A 16,368-nucleotide genomic window follows, 5' to 3' on the forward strand; every position below is an offset into this window, starting at 1 on the left:
TATTATAAAGGGGATTTTGTTTTCACGCCTTCTGGTACCTCAGAGCACCCGGGGTCATCCCCGTCTCTGGCTAACCTTTTGTTCCGGCACCTCCAAATGTACAAATTAAGCACTGGGCTAGACTACATGCCTCAGCCTACATTCTTTCCTCAACTGTTGCTTCGGCCTATTAGTGTCTTAGCCCCGATAGGCTACATGTTTTGTTATAATTCAAGTTAGATCAAATAACAGAGGGATAAAGGGGAGCTCAGTCAGTGCTTTTCTCGATGCTGCAGTGGAGACAACTACAGATCTGTAAACCAAAGAAACAGAATGAAGGGCTGTAGTTCTGTACTGCAAACATCAGAGGTTTAGGGCCAAAGGGGACGAATTAGGACTGTTTGTTCCTGAGTACTGTTGCTGTGTCGCAAATGGCACCCTATTCATAGTGCACTACTTTTGACCAGAGCACTATGGGCCCTACATAGGGAATATGATGCCATTTGGGATGGTCAACCCATCACTCCTAAAGAACTGGTAAGAGACTGGTGTGTAAGTCCACTCTTTATTGGGACACAGAACAACTGGCTATAGCCCTGCCCACATATAGTTCTGATTATCTTCAACCTGACCTTTGACATCTGTCTGTGTGTGTCTGTGTGTGAGATAAGGTAAAAGTTGAACACATTTCCCACTCTGGAGTAAGAGCATTTGAAGAGGCTTGTTGCGCTGCATTTGTCTTCAAACTCCCTGGGTAAGTGTGTGAAGGGTGTGTGTGTCTGTGTGCCTGGTTATCTTCAACCTGACCTTTGACATCTTTTCGCTCCCTGTGATCTGTGTTTGTTTGTGTGTGTCCCTGTGTGTGCACGCGCCTGTGCATGTGTGTGTATGTACGTGCACGTGCGGTGCCATTGTTTCCTAGTTTTAGGCTCTAACACTGTCTATTTATAACCTGTCTGGCTGCAGGATAGTTCTAGTCCTTGTCCCAGGGTTTCCACTGTTCTGTTACCCCCCCACACACACACACACACACACTGTTACCGCACAGAGTCCTCATCCTCTCTGCCAGCCATTAGTGCCCACTTCCCCTGTCCCCCTGGGCACCATGCCCCAGCCTGCCTGCCGGAGACACCCACTACTCTGAGGGCAGAGTGTGTGTGTGTGTGTGTGTGTGTGTGTGTGTGTGTGTGTGTGTGTGTGTGTGTGTGTGTGTGTGTGTGTGTGTGTGTGTGTGTGCATGCTACAGGCTCTGACCGGGATGAGAGGGAGCGAGAGATATAGATTGATAGAGAAAAGGGGAGACTGGGACTGAACGGGGGGGTGATAGAAGGTGAAAGGGAGAGATGGGGACAGAGCTAGTTAGGGGAAAGGTGAGGTAAAGATAAAACTAACAGAATGAGAGAGACACAGAGATGCCAGAGGTGGAAGGGAGAGAGAGGGCGGCGGTATCTTTGAAAAGCGAAGACCCAGCTCTTTAAAAAATGAGATACAGAGTTGTCTTGACTGGCTGGTCCTGTGTCCCAAATGGCATCCTATTCACTACATAGTGGGCTACTTTTCACCAAAGTCCTATGGGCCCTGGTTAAAAGTGGTGCACTCTATTGGGAAAAGCGTGCTATTTGGGACACATCCTGTGTATACCAGGTGTCAGCAGATACATAAGGGAACATGCCACAAGCTCTACCGGCTGCATGCAAACACCCAGAACCCAGTGAAGAGAGAGCGAGGGAGAGAGATCAAGATAAACAGTGTATTCAGATATTATTCAGACCCCTTGATTTATTCCACATTTAGTTACGTTACAGCCTTATTCTAAAATTGATTAAATAGTTTTTTCCCCCTCATCAATCTACATACTATTAATAACCCATAATGACAAAGCAAAAACTTTAATAAATAAATAAATGAAATATCACATTTACATACATTTTCAGACCCTTTACTCAGTACTTTGTTGAAGCACCTTTGGCAGCAATTACAGCCTCGAGACTTCTTGGGTATGACGCTACAAGCTTTGCACACCTGTATTTGGGGGGTTTCTTCCATTCTTCTCTGCAGATCCTCTCAAGCTCTGTCAGATTGGATGGGGAGTGTTGCTGCACATGCTATTTTCAGGTCTTTCCAGAGATGTTCGATCGGGTTAAAGTCTGGGCTCTGGCTGGGCCACTCAAGGACATTGAGACTTGTCCCAAAGCCACTCCTGCGTTGTCTTGGCTTTGTTCTTAGCGTCGCTGTCCTGTTGGAAGGTGAACCTTCGCCCCCCAGTCTGAGGTCCTGAGCACTCTTGAGCAGGTTTTCATCAAGGATCTCTCTGTGCTTTGCTCCGTTCATCTTTTCCTCGATCCTGACTAGTCTCACAGTCCCTGCTGCTGAAAAACATCCCCACAGCATGGTGCTGCCACCACCATGCTTCACTGTAGGGTTGGCGCCAGGTTTCCTCCAGACATGACACTTGGCATTCAGGCCAAAGAGTTCGATTTAGTTTTCTCATGGTCTGAGAGTCTTTAGGTGCCTTTTGGCAATCTCCAAGCGGGCTGTCATGTGCCTTTTACTGAGGAATGGCTTCCATCTGGCCACTCTACCATAAAGGCCTGATTGGTGGAGTGCTGCAGAGATGGTTTTCCTTCTTGAAGGTTCTCCCATCTCCACAGAGGAACTTTGGAGCTCTGTCAGAGTGACCATCGGGTTCTTGGTCACCTCCCTGACCAAGGCCTTTCTCCCCCAATTGCTCAATTTGGCCAGGAGGCCAGCTCTAGGAAGAGTCTTGATTTTTGGTACTTTTTACCCCTTTTTCATGATATCCAATTGGTAGTTACAGTCTTGTCCCATCGCTGTTACTCCCGTATGGACTCAGGAGAGGCCAAGGTCAAGAGCCATGTGTCCTCTGAAACACGACACCGCCAAGCCGCACTGCTTCTTGACACACTGCTCGCTTAACCCGGAAGCCAGCCGCAACAATGTGTCAGAGGAAACACCGTACACCTGGCGACCGAATTCAGCGTGCATGCGCCTGGCCTGCTACAAGGAGTCGCTAGAGCGCGATGGGACATGGACATCCCAGCCAGCCAAACCCTCCCCTAACCCGGACGACGTTAGGCCAATTGTGCGCCGCCTCATGGGTCTCCCGGTCGCAGCCAGCTGCGACACAGCCCGGGATCGAACCCGGATCTGTAGTGACGCCTTAGACCACCGCGCCACTCGGGAGGCATGTGTAAATTGATGAGGAAAAAATGTAATTTAAAGGCTGACAAAATGTGGGAAAAGTCAAAGGGTCTGAATATTTTCCAAATGCACTATATGGTGCGATATATAGAGAGTGAGGGAGGGCGGGAGAGAGATGTATATAGAGAGGGAGGGAAAGAGAAAGCTTATAAATGTCGGAGCAGTGTTCTTCTGCTGCTCTCCTCACACCTCTGAAGCAGCCTTTAAAGCCTCAATCATCAAGCCTTACTTCCAGCCAAACGGCAGCTCCGCCCTCCACTTGTTTCACTATAATGCTGAGGGATGGGGCTGGAGAACAGAGGTAAATATTTCAGGTTGTACATTTAAGTGGGACCCTCCCTGCTGATTTTCTCTCCACAACCCCTAACCTCCCCGAAGAACTTCTTCTCCTCTTCCCTCAAAATCCAAAAGCATGTGGTTTTCTCCCCCTTATCTTTCTCTCTACACCTCTCTTTGCCTCCCCTCTCTCTAGTCGTCCCTCTCTCCATCCATCTCTCTCTCCCTTCACCCTTGTGTATCTTCATCCAGTGAATATTTAATCGTGGTTGGCCAGGGCTTTATTCATAGATCGGCCTCTAATGAGTTATTCATAAATCCCTGCAAAAATATATATATGCATATTTAATGCATTATGATGCATATCCCGTGTGGTCCTATGTGACTCAGTTGGTAGAGCATGGCACTTGCAACACCAGGGTTGTTGGTTCGATTCCTGCAGGGGGACCAGTATGAAAAAGTCAGAAAATGTATGCACTCACTACTGTAAGTTGCTCTGGATAAGAATATCTGCTAAATGACTAAAATGTAAAAGTATAATTTATTCATGGTGGCAGCACTGCAGCCGCCTACATACTTGCTGCAGCACCCATGCCACCAGTGGCATCTCTGTGGGTCTAAACATATCCGGACGGCAGACTGGCATTTTCAGGAATATTAAGCCTTGGAAGATCTGTTACACAAACAGGACAGCGGCAGAGATTGTCATTGTCACCACTAACTAAGCACTGTTGGAATGTATTTTAACACCAGCTGTGGCAACGTTTCTGACATAGAATGTGTGTGTGTGGTTTGGTTTTACCAGGTCCTCACAAGGATAGTAAAACAAGGATAATTCACACAAGGTCCACACAAGGAAAAAGGCTATTTTAGGCTTAGGGTTACAATCAGGGTTAGGAGTTAGGGTTCGGTTTAGTTTCAGGATTAGGGGTTTGGGGTTAAGGTAAGGGTTAAGGTTAGGGTTAGGTTAAATTATATATACAAGGGTTGAATCTACCAAATTGCAAGCACTGCCCGGTTATCCCGGGTATTCCCGTTCAAACCGGAAATGGTAGGCATATTTAAAAGCATAAAGGTCTACCAGCGAAAAAAATGTACCACTGTAAATTGATCGATATAGGCTTCAAGGGAATCGATGTGTCATCGCTCCGGTTTCTTGTTGAATTTGCTGCAATTTAATCAACTAAAAGTTCTCTCAAAGTCACCACACTATTTCGTTGATGTAGCCTAGTTTTAATGGCCTATGAATTACTGTTGGCCGACTGTAAAAATATTAATTATTACAGCCTAGTGAAAATTACAATCGTTTTAGCCTACCTTTGACAGTTTTCCCTCCCATCTTTCACCTGGCTACCAGGGGCATTTGGAAAGGTTGTGGCTGTTTTTACTTTATGATAACCCGTTTATTGTGGCATATCCGATGCTGAGCTAGATTCAGCACCATGGATAGCGCCGCGGTGCAGCGTTACGGCCGCAGTTCATATTTCGGACTGCCAGAGCCACACAGCTAAAGTTCGGGTATTTGTGAATGTGAGTTGGAGATTGCCTAACTGCGTCGAGAGGTCGCTAGCCTACACATGATAGTCGTCAATGCAATTTATAGAAGTCATGCAAGTGTAACTGTGTAGGTTCCGTCCCTCTCTTCGCCCCAACCTGGGCTCGAACCAGGGACCCTTGCACGCATCAACAACTGACACCCCACGAAGCATCGTTACCCATCGCGCCACAAAAGCCGCGGCCCTTGCAACGCAAGGGGAAACCCTACTTCAGGTCTCAGAGCGAGTGACGTCACCGATTGAAACGCTATTAGCGCGCACCACCGCTAACTAACTAGCCATTTCACATCGGTTACACAAGTAAGCATTGTTTTCTGTTTTCTATTGGATACTTTATGTTGAGTAGGCCTAGCATAAATTTGGTAGGCTGTTGTGATGACTGGTCTAATGTATGAATGAAGTCAGATAGTTGATATTTCCTGTAGCCTTTAGCAGATATTTTGTATTTTTGCATTAGTACGCCATAGAAATTGTAAGCCTATATTATTGGTCCAGATTCCACTCATTTTTTTATCGGGTAACGGGAAGGAGCTTGATCGAGAAATCTCGGTATCCAGTTCTTCCATCCTAATATATAACCATTGATCCTTGAAGAATATCATTTCTAAAAGCCTCGGAGGTAACTTCGACTGTCGTGCGGTAGACTACCCCATTATAAACCAAAATATAAGCTTGTTTTACTCGAATGTTTGCTAACATTGGAGCCATTGAAGGGGAACAGGTGTGCCATAAAGGCCTGCACCTCTTGGCAGAGAGAGGTCCATAATGCAATCACATACTGCTACTACACTAATGAAACGAGTCATGTCAACTTGTTTTCCTGCTCACTAATTGCATACGGTAAGTTGCGTGAAGTAGGAGGGATTTGTAGTTCATGTGATGCAACTGAGATGCAGGTTAAAAAAATGTTCGGGTTGGAATGACATACCACGCAGAGCAACCCAGATGCCACTTTGCTGTAAGCAACAGGAATTGCGTCCAGATTATTTCGTGTGGCATCGGCGTTACTGATGACATAAACCACGTGGCAGAGATACGGGGAAGAAGAGTCACTTCCTGTGACCTCTGCTCTGCCCTGTACCCACAAGGAAACAAATCACCATCCGCAGCAAATATTGATTTGCTTAGTTACCATGTCCTGGTTTGGTTTGCATAATGCTCATCCATGGGCTGTGGGTGGTGGTGGTGCTAAATTTGTACTGGGGGGGGAGGGGTCAAATAAGGTTGAAAACCTCTCCGAGGTTAAACACTTAGTGTGTGTGTCTATGCATATGCGTGTGTGTGTGTGAGAAAGAGAGCTCTTACTGAACGGTATGCAGGGAACACTTAAAACGGTAATAACGATTTAGTGGGGGTTCTCAGGAACAGATGAAAGGGGGCTGTTGATGAAAGAGCATCTCCCTCAGGGTACATCCTTGGTCAAAAGTAGTGCACGTTAAAGGGAATAGGGCGCCATTTGGGATGCACACTCGGAGACAAGAGGAGGCTGCTGCCAGGATCCACTTGAGTGATTCAGCAGAAAATCTGCCTGTGCATCTGTGAGGATGTGATTCCCCCATTAACGGGGCAATCTGCATTTCAAGCAATAACAAAGCGCCACCCTGCCAGGGTTTTGAAAAAAATGTTATAATAATGAATGTACCAATCGCAGATTCCCCCATTAACTCATCATAAGATTCTTGATTGTCTGCTTTTTTCATCTTCTCTGACACAAACAAGCCATTGCACCGGGCCTGTAAAACCAATGATTGGCAACCTCTAGTCTATGGCTCTCCAGAGATTTCCTAAGACCTACTAAAAAGTATTGAATCTCCTATTACTGCACCATGTGCACCGCGAGCCAGTAATACCTCTCTACAGCACTCCAAGCCAGTCCAAGGGGTCAGTTTGTCATTCCCTAAGACCTACTAAAATCCCCTATTCCAATTTATAAAACTCGTTCAAGAAACCAAACACGTATTAAGGGGAAGAAAGAGTTCAAAGTGCTTGGAGAGAAAGAGCGAGAGAGAGAGAGAGAGACAGAGAGCGAGAGAGAGAACAGAAGGGGGAATGTGTTCAGTTCAGTCAGAGTTGTGACATGAGGATGGCTTCTTTAGCCTGGCTGGATGGTGAATGATGGTTCAACCAGGGTTGCGTATGCAGGAAACCCTATTCCCTACATAGTGCACTACTTTTGATAGGGTGCCATTTGGGACGGAAGCCAGGGTTGCAATGCCAGGTTACTGCAGGTGAGTATGTAAAAGAGGAGGGGACGTATGGATGCAGTAGTGCACACTAGATGCCTGATTTTGTGCAAACTGTTGCTAGATCTATTTATTTCCCAAACCTGCTTGCTCTGCAGAGAGTAGCCCTGCTTTTAAGCCTAAAGGAAATATGCTGCATCAATGCGACATAGCAGTAGCAAGTGCCCTACACTGCACTGAGTTAGGGCTCCTCCGTGTGGATTGAGGGGGTATTGCAGGCAGTCTCTGTCTACACGCTGTTATCCACGTTATACAGTGCATTCGGAAAGTATTCGGACCCCCTGACTTTGGCCACATTTTGTTACAGCCTTATTCTAAAATGGATTAAATCGTTTTTTTTCACTCATCAATCTACACAAAATACCCCATAATGACAAAGCAAAAACAGTTTTTCATGTTTTTTGCAAATATATAAAAAATAAAGAACTGAAATATTACATTTACATAAGTATTCAGATCATTTACTCAGTACTTTCTTGAAGCACCTTTGGCAACGATTACAGCCTCGAGTCTTCTTGGGTATGACGCTACAAGCTTGGCACACCAGTATTTGGGGAATTTCTCCCATTCTTCCCTGCAGATCCTCTCAAGCTCTGTCAGGTTGGATGGGGAGCGTTGCTGCACAGCTATTTTCAGGTCTCTCCAGAGATGTTTGATCAGGTTCAAGTCTGGGCTCTGGCTGGGCCACTCAAGGACATTTCAGAGTCTTGTCCCGAAGCCACTCCTGCGTTGTCTTGGTTGTGTGTTTAGGGTCGTTGTCTTGTTGGAAGGGTATCCAATGGAGCACGTTTTCATCAAGGATATCTCTGTACTTTGCTCCGTTCATCTTTCCCTCGATCCTGACTAGTCTCCCCTTTCCTGCCGCTGAAAAACATCCCCACAGCATGATGCTGCCACCACCATGCTTCACCGTAGGGATGGTGCCAGGTTTCCTCCAGACGTGAAGTTTGGCATTCAGCCAAAGAGTTCAATCTTGGTTTCATCAGACCAGAGAATCTTGTTTCTCATGGTCTGAGTCCTTTAAGCGCCTTTTGGCAAACTCCAAGCGGGCTGTCATGTGCCTTTTACCGAGGAGTGGTTTCCGTCTGGTCACTCTACCATAAAGGCTTGATTGGAGATGGTTGTCCTTCTGGAAGATTCTCCCATATCCAAAGAGGATCTCTGGAGCTCTGTCAGAGTGACCATCGGGTTCTTGGTCACCTCCCAGACCAAGGCCTTTCTCCCCCAATAGCTCAGTTTGGCGGGGCATCCAGCTCTAGGAAGAGTCTTGGTGGTTCCAAACTTCTTCCATGTAAAAATGATGGAGGCCACTGTGTTCTTGGGACCTTCAAAGCTGTAAACATTTTTTGGTACACTTCCCCAGATCTGTGCCTCGACACAATCCTGTATGGGTAATTCCTTCTACCTCATGGCTTGTTTTTTGCTCTGACATGCACAGTCAACTTTGGGACCTTATATTGAAAGGTGTGTGCCTGTCCAATGAATTGAATTTACAACAAGTGGACTCCGATCAAGTTGTAGAAACATCTCAAGGATGATCAATGCAAACAGGATGCACCTGAGCTCAATTTCGAGTCTCATAGCAAAGTGTCTGAATACTTGTGTAATAAATTTGTAATAAATGTACTAAAATTTCTAAAAACCTGTTTTTGCTTTGTCATTATGGGTTATTGTGTGTAGATTGATAGGGGAAAACATTTATTTGATCCATTTTAGAATAAGGCTGTAACGTAACAAAATGTGGAAAAAGTCAAGGGGTCTTAATACTTTCCGAATGCACTGTAAATAAATGAAAGGGTGTGAGAGTATGAAGGCTCTGCAAACAGCCAAGTACTGACTACAGCACTTCTCTCTAATTGGGGTGAGACTCAGGCTGCTTCTATCCTGGTCCCCCATCTCTTTGTGCAGTTTTGCCAAATCTTGCTGTGTTGGCAAGACAGCACAAACATAGCAAGCCTGGACCAAGATATTGCTGCATTCTGGAAATAAAACAGCTCCAGACCAGAACAATATGTCTACAGAGGGAGAGAACTGTTGCTGTGTGATCTCAGACAGCCATTTATTTTTATCATCGTTTGATAGATAATGCCTGTGGTCTCATTCCAAGCTGAGCAGTCAGTTCAGACACCCTATACGAGGAAAGGCATTGCTACAGGGTTTTGAATAAAATGCTTTTTTTTAAAAAAATTATATGTAATAATAACATTAATCATGATCACTTAATAACCACAATTTGTAGAATAAAATGATGTACAGTCGAAGTCGGAAGTTTACATACACTTAGGTTGGAGTCATTAAAACTTGTTTTTCAACCAATCCACAAATTTCTTGTTAACAAACTATAGTTTTGGTAAGTCGGTTAGGACATCTACTTTGTGTATGACACAAGTCATTTTTCCAATAATTATTTACAGACAGATTATTTCACTTATTTCACTTATAATTCACTGTATCACAATTCCAGTGGGTCAGAAGTTTACATACACTAAATTGACTGTGCCTTTAAACAGCTTGGAAAATTCCAGAAAATGATGTCACGGCTTTAGAAGATTCTGATAGGCTAATTGACATAATTTGAGTCCATTTGAGGTGCACCTGTGGATGTATTTCAAGGCCTACCTTCAAACTCAGTGCCTCTTTGCTTGACATCATGGGAAAATCAAAAGAAATCAGCCAAGACCTCAGAAAAAGAATGGTAGACCTCCACAAGTCTGGTTCATCCTTGGGAGCAATTTCCGAACACCCGAAGGTACCATGTTCATCTGTACAAACAATAGTACACAAGTATAAACACCATGGGACCACACAGCCGTCATACCACTCAGGAAGGAGGCGTGTTCTGTCTCCTAGAGATAAACACACTTTGGTGCGAAAAGTGCAAATCAATCCCAGAACAACAGCAAAGGACCTTGTCAAGATGCTGGAGGAAGCAGGTACAAAAGTATCTATATCCACAGTAAAACGAGTCCTATATTGACATAACCTTAAAGGCCGCTCAGCAAGGAAGGAGCCACTGCTCCAAAACTGCCATAAAAATGCCAGACTACGGTTTGCAACTGCACATCGGGACAAAGATCATACTTTTTGGAGAAATGTCCTCTGGTCTGATGAAACAAAATTAGAACTGTTTGGCCATAATGACCATCGTTATGTTTGGAGGAAAAAGGGGGAAGCTTGCAAGCCGAAGAACACCATCCCAACCGTGAAGCATGGGGGTGGCAGCATCATGTTGTGGGGGTGCTTTGCTGCAGGAGGGACTGGTGCACTTCACAAAATAGATGGCATCATGAGGTAGGAACATTTTGTGGATATATTGAAGCAACATCTCAAGACATCAGTCAGGAAGTTAAAGCTTGGTCGCAAATGGGTCTTCCAAATGGACAATGACCCCAAGCATACTTCCAAAGTTGTGGAAAAATATCTTAAGGACAACAAAGTCAAGGTATTGGAGTGGCCATCACAAAGCCCTGACCTCAATCCTATAGAAGATTTGTGGGCAGAACTGAAAAAGTGTGTGCGAGCAAGGAGGCCTACAAACCTGACTCAGTTACACCAGCTCTGTCAGGAGGAATGGGCCAACATTCACCCAACCTATTGTGGGAAGCTTGTGGAAGGCTACCCGGTTCATTTGACCCATGTTAAACAATTTAAAGGCAATGCTACCAAATACTAATTTAATGTATGTAAACTTCTGACCCACTGGGAATGTGATGAAATAAATAAAAGCTGAAATAAATAATTCTCTCTACTATTATTCTGACGTTTCACATTCTTAAAATAAAGTGGTGATCCTAACTGACCTAAAACAGGGAATTTTTACTAGGATTAAATGTCAGGAATTGTGAAAAACTGAGTTTAAATGTATTTGGCTGAGGTGTATGTAAACTTCCGACTTCAACTGTATGTACAAAAATATCACAAAATCAAGCACATAACATCAGACTGTGTGTCCACTGATGTATTCAGAGAAAATCATCTCAGTCACTGGTTTATAGCAAGATAGGCACACGCACACACACAGTAGTTGATAGTGTGACTAAACACATAAAAACTGTTTCCTGAGCGAACAGCACCTATTCCCTGCAGGGGAGAAATGTGGCCCTATACAGTTTTACACATAGGATACCTCCCAAATGGGACGCTATTCCCTATATAGTGCACTACTTTTGACTAGACCCTATGGTCAAAAGTAGTGCACAGCACTACACTCTTAGAAAAAAAGGTACAACATTTTGGAGATACAATCTTCGGCAAAATCATTCGCAAGGAGATTCCTGCAAAAATATGATTTGAAGTTGAGGTTCCATGTAGAACCCTCTGTGGAAAGGGTCCTACATGGAACCTAAAAGGGTTCTTCAAAGGGTTCTCTTATGGGGACAGCCGAAGAACCATTTTAGGTTATAGATAGCACCCTTTTTTCTAAGAGTGTACATAAGGAATAGGGTGCCATTTGAGACGCAGACATAATCAATGTGCCTCGGCCACTAGCAATGATGGATAGCGCTGTGCAGTATCTATAAGAATAACTATACATTAGACACACACACACCTTGATTAACAAATGTTCTCTTGCTCCTGGGGTTGCTTGCCAGACACTGAAATACGGAGCCTGTAATGTATCACTGGGAACTGAGGCACAGTCCCAAATCGATCCCTAAGCACAACGCCCTATGCAATTGTGGTGGAAGTTTCACCATATTACTGATGCCAATCAAATCCTCTCAGATCTCTACAAGTGCATAGGGTGTAGGGCTTAGGGTTCATTTGGGATTGGGCTTCAGTCATTTCCACAACCACTAAAAATATATCAGAAAGGCATACAGACAGTGATGAAAGTTATGACTTTAATACCAAATAAAACATACAAGACATTACCAAAAAGCAGCTTATTGACATATTGAAACAAAGAAAGCAACAACACAAACACAAAGCATTATCATCATTAATAATTCTCCTCTCTAGTTACTATTTTATCAATACATTGTCAATATTCTACAGTCCCTATGTCTTAGTGGTAAATATGGATTCGTTTGTCTATATTCTCCTGACCGCTACATCATCCAACTCTCTTATCTTCATACAGTTCAGCTGGACAGAATAAAGACAAAAGATATGATGAATATAACAAATGATGAAGTGCCTCAAACAACTGATTGCCATACACAACTGGTCGAGATGAGTGTAGGCCTACACCCTATAAACATGCATGGTACCACATACACCTAAAAAGTACACTTATTCTAAAGGCCTGGTGTTGCCATGCCAATAAAAAATTACTTTCCAAGACACTTATGTTAAGCATGTTACTATGAATTAACAACTATTTTGTATGTAATGCTGCTGCTTCACATGTGTCTATGTATGTATATGTGAATTATCCTGATCATATTGACACACATTTAATAAAAGGTGTCTGTCCATTGAATCTATATACAGATCTACTATGCTATAGCACAAATAATGTGTTTTGTGATAGGTTACAACCAAATTGAAAGTGTTTTTTTCTTTCACTTAAAATGTGTAAAGTGTAAATCGTATTTTACTTCACAAAATCCCTCAGATAAGACATGGACATGAGTTCTGGGACAATAGGCTAGCTGTTGTTGGCTTTGCCCTACATGCCATAGTAACGTATGACTGGCTTATCTAAACTCATAAAATTAAATCTTATCTTTAAATGGTTAAACCACTGCAATATCAATAGTGATATGTTAGCAAAGAAAATAAAGTGTCTGTTGTACAAATTAGCAAACTAAATGGTACAATATTCCATAGAAGGAAGCTCAGAGAGACAACTGTCTAGTCCAGGCGTCGTTTGGAGTGGGTAAAAGTAAGTGTCCGGCCATTGTGGGTGTGGGGTTGGTTGCCATGGGGGGGCACATCACTACTCCACTCAGCGCAGGGTATTAGTGGGCATGCAGTCACACAGGGCTCGCCTCTCTGCCCTCAACACCAGGGTCTCAGTCTAGGAGGAAACAAAAGCAATGCCATGTTAGGGAGTACTAGGCGGAGTAAACTTTTTAAACTAGGCTAAGACTTATAGAGGAACTTTACAGGTAGGTATACAGCAGGCCAGGGTATAGATGTGGTAAAAAGGTAAATCGAACTCGACCAAAACAATGTAATTACCATGGCAACGTGTGGGGGGAAAGGGCCGTGGGGGAAAGATCCCAAATTTCCTCATTTCCACACAGAAAAATTTGCTTACATTTAGGCTGTTGTTTATGTGTGTATTTCACCAGAGGCGCAACTTTCACTGGGGATGAGGGGGAGATGTCCCCCCCCCAACATTCTGAAATTGCATTTTTTGTACTGGTTTTATCATTGGAATGTGATACAAAACGAGGTAACGGTGTGCTTTAGGACCATGCGGACATCTCCGAGTGGTCAGGTAGGCTGTTTGGAGTGTTTAGTTGACTGGATTAAAAAAAACTATAGGTCCCCCCCACTTCTTAAACCAAAGTTGCACCCCCTGTATTTCACACTATGTTGAGGTAGAAACCGGAGTATAATGCTTGTATGGATGTCAACCCCAACACATGTTCATGTCATCTTAACCAATCAACTGCATTACAGTTAAAAATGACTGACTACCACCACGGATTTCTGTACACTTGCTATGCTAACCAGTTTATACGAACAGGAGTTAGCATTTAGCAGTCACTTCTTCTGAACCTGAAAAGGGACAACTTCCAAATATATCCAAATTGGACTTAAGTAACCACATTGTGGGTCTGTTACAATACATAAATCATGACGGATTTGACGAATATCCACTTAGTTAGATCGGATTTGTCGAATGTGTGCTAATCTGGTCAATGGAACGGTCTGCGTTCCATTCACCCCTTTACTGCATCTATAGGGAGCAACTCAGTACTATCCCAGCCATAACCAGTGCTTGAAGTGGAATGAAATAGGTGTTGGTACTCATTTTAGGTGCTGGTACACAGTGGGGTAGTGGGGGCATTGCGTACACTCACTTCTTAATCCCCACTGATGCGTATCAAAGTCCTATAGTGAAGGTATATGCCATATCAATTATGTAGTACAATAGACAAATCATGCACAAAGTAGCCTACACAATCACAAAGCTTATTCGTATGTGCTGGACACAGCCTAGTTTCAGCGGAATATTAATCCGTCAGCAAGAGCACACAACTCGCAACCAGGAGCATCTCACAGAAGAACGACATCGGTAGCCCGTAGCTGGTAGGAAAGGCGTTTCAACTTATGCCAGTAAGTGCTAATTAAGGCAACAATGGGTAAGCAAAGCAGGTCTTGAAAAAGTTTGGTCCGAAGCCTTGTTTGAATCTTTGCGATGAGCAATTCAGTCATCATGCGGTGTTTGAACATTTCTAAAGGCTTTCACAAAAAACCTTCCCAATTAAATGTAGACTGCAAAGTAGGTCTACCTGGTAGAATGATATGATGATGAATCGGGAGTGCATTTGTTTAGCAGACTCTGCCATCACGTACACCGTAGGCCTACATTGTACAGTACAGCAACACTGTTGGCCAAAAGGTCTCATGCTAGGTGCACAATTGAATTAATGGGCATCTAAACCCTCCCAAAATATTTACATTTTATTTTTCCCAGACCTCAAAATGGTCTCCTTATGTGGTTAAAGCATTGTTGTTTTTCTATTTAAAAAAAAAAGTGTGACTGAGAGAGTGAAAACCTGAAAAAACCTATAGGAAAATCTATACTTTTTCACTCATTTCCTTCGCCACGCGGGCTTTTTTTTGTTGTTGTCAAATTAGAGTATAGCCACTTCTCCAGGCACCACTACACCACTGCTGGTACTCATCATATATTAAAGGCAATAGTATATTCTTTAACAGGTGCCAGTTCTCAATCAATAGAAAATCAGAGGTGGACAACTACAGACCACTTCAAGCATTAAGGGTAACAATGTGTAAATACAATAGTTATTAAATTGATGTAGTTCTGTCCTTGAGCTGTCCTTCTCTAGTAATGTTCTGTATTATGTAATATTTCATGTTTTGTGTGGACCCCAGGAAGAGTAACTGCTGCTTTCGCAACAGCTAATGGGGATCCTAATAAAATGACAAGCTGTAACATAAAGTGTAACTGAAAAGAAAGGGATAGCAACTGTTACCCGGGCATCAAGGTTGAAAGCAGTCTTCTTAAGGTCTTGTAGTGCCCTCTGCATGAATTCAAATGCATGACAGTCCACACAGGGACGACCTGCAAGACAATGTGACAAAATATATTTTTTAAACTGTGTTCATTATGATTAATTATAGGCTACTGCATTTGTGAAAACAAAAACAATATATTAAGACGTTTATATTTACAATCAATACCTATCTGCTGATACACTTCCTCAATGGCTGTTGTCAATTGGTATAACCTATCGATTAGGCAGTCAATCATAATTGATTGTGTTTGGGCCTAGAATTTTTTATCTTTATACGCCTAGACAATAGTCATCCGCACTACAGTAACAGCCGCTTACTGTGTATAATCGCAAATGCAACAAAGACAATACAATATATTAAATAAAACCACTTACTTTCAGCAGGGATTACCGTCCCTGCCTCCTGCTCGGCATCACTTGGCCTAAAACACAGGAGCTGCACCGCTAATAGCAGCATCACCGCTTGCAAATAGCCGCTCGATACCATACTGATGCTCGGTGCAAGATGTCTTGAGAAAGACCTGGAAAATGGAGATATCGAATTTTAACATATGATTCCTTATGATATATCATTAAGTTTATAAACGAAGCATTGATAGGCTATATGAAAACGATTGTAGGCTACGTTTCCACGACTAAAGAAAGCAACACCAGCATCCATAATAACGTTCCAGATGCGGAGATCTTCTCGTTTAAATGGGACAAGCTTTTTTCATAAAGAAAAAGATCGGAAATATAACTAAGAACAGTATAACATTTAATGTAGGCCTACTCACTGTGGGTGATATTTTAAAGAAAATAAAAACAGTGTTGCCAGCCGAAAGACGCCCACCTCAAGACGATTCTGTTGAATATTAATTCAAAGGGCAGATGGCGCATGCGTATAAAATCCTTTGAGGGTCGTCACTAGTTACCACAGCCACAAAACCA

General features: G+C 43.3%; 1 protein-coding gene across 1 annotated transcript; it reads right to left on the bottom strand.

Moving 5' to 3' along the window:
* Positions 1-12,107: 12,107 nt before the first annotated feature.
* Positions 12,108-16,276, bottom strand: nicol1 (chromosome ssa07 C4orf48 homolog). The gene is given in 4 exon segments (NM_001140874.1): positions 12,108-13,241; positions 15,397-15,485; positions 15,814-15,959; positions 16,215-16,276. Coding segments are annotated over 3 exon segments (273 nt in total). The 5' UTR covers positions 15,926-15,959; positions 16,215-16,276; the 3' UTR covers positions 12,108-13,169.
* Positions 16,277-16,368: the final 92 nt, after the last annotated feature.

This window comes from Salmo salar, chromosome ssa07 (assembly GCF_905237065.1).
Source record: "Salmo salar chromosome ssa07, Ssal_v3.1, whole genome shotgun sequence".
NCBI lineage: Eukaryota > Metazoa > Chordata > Actinopteri > Salmoniformes > Salmonidae > Salmo > Salmo salar.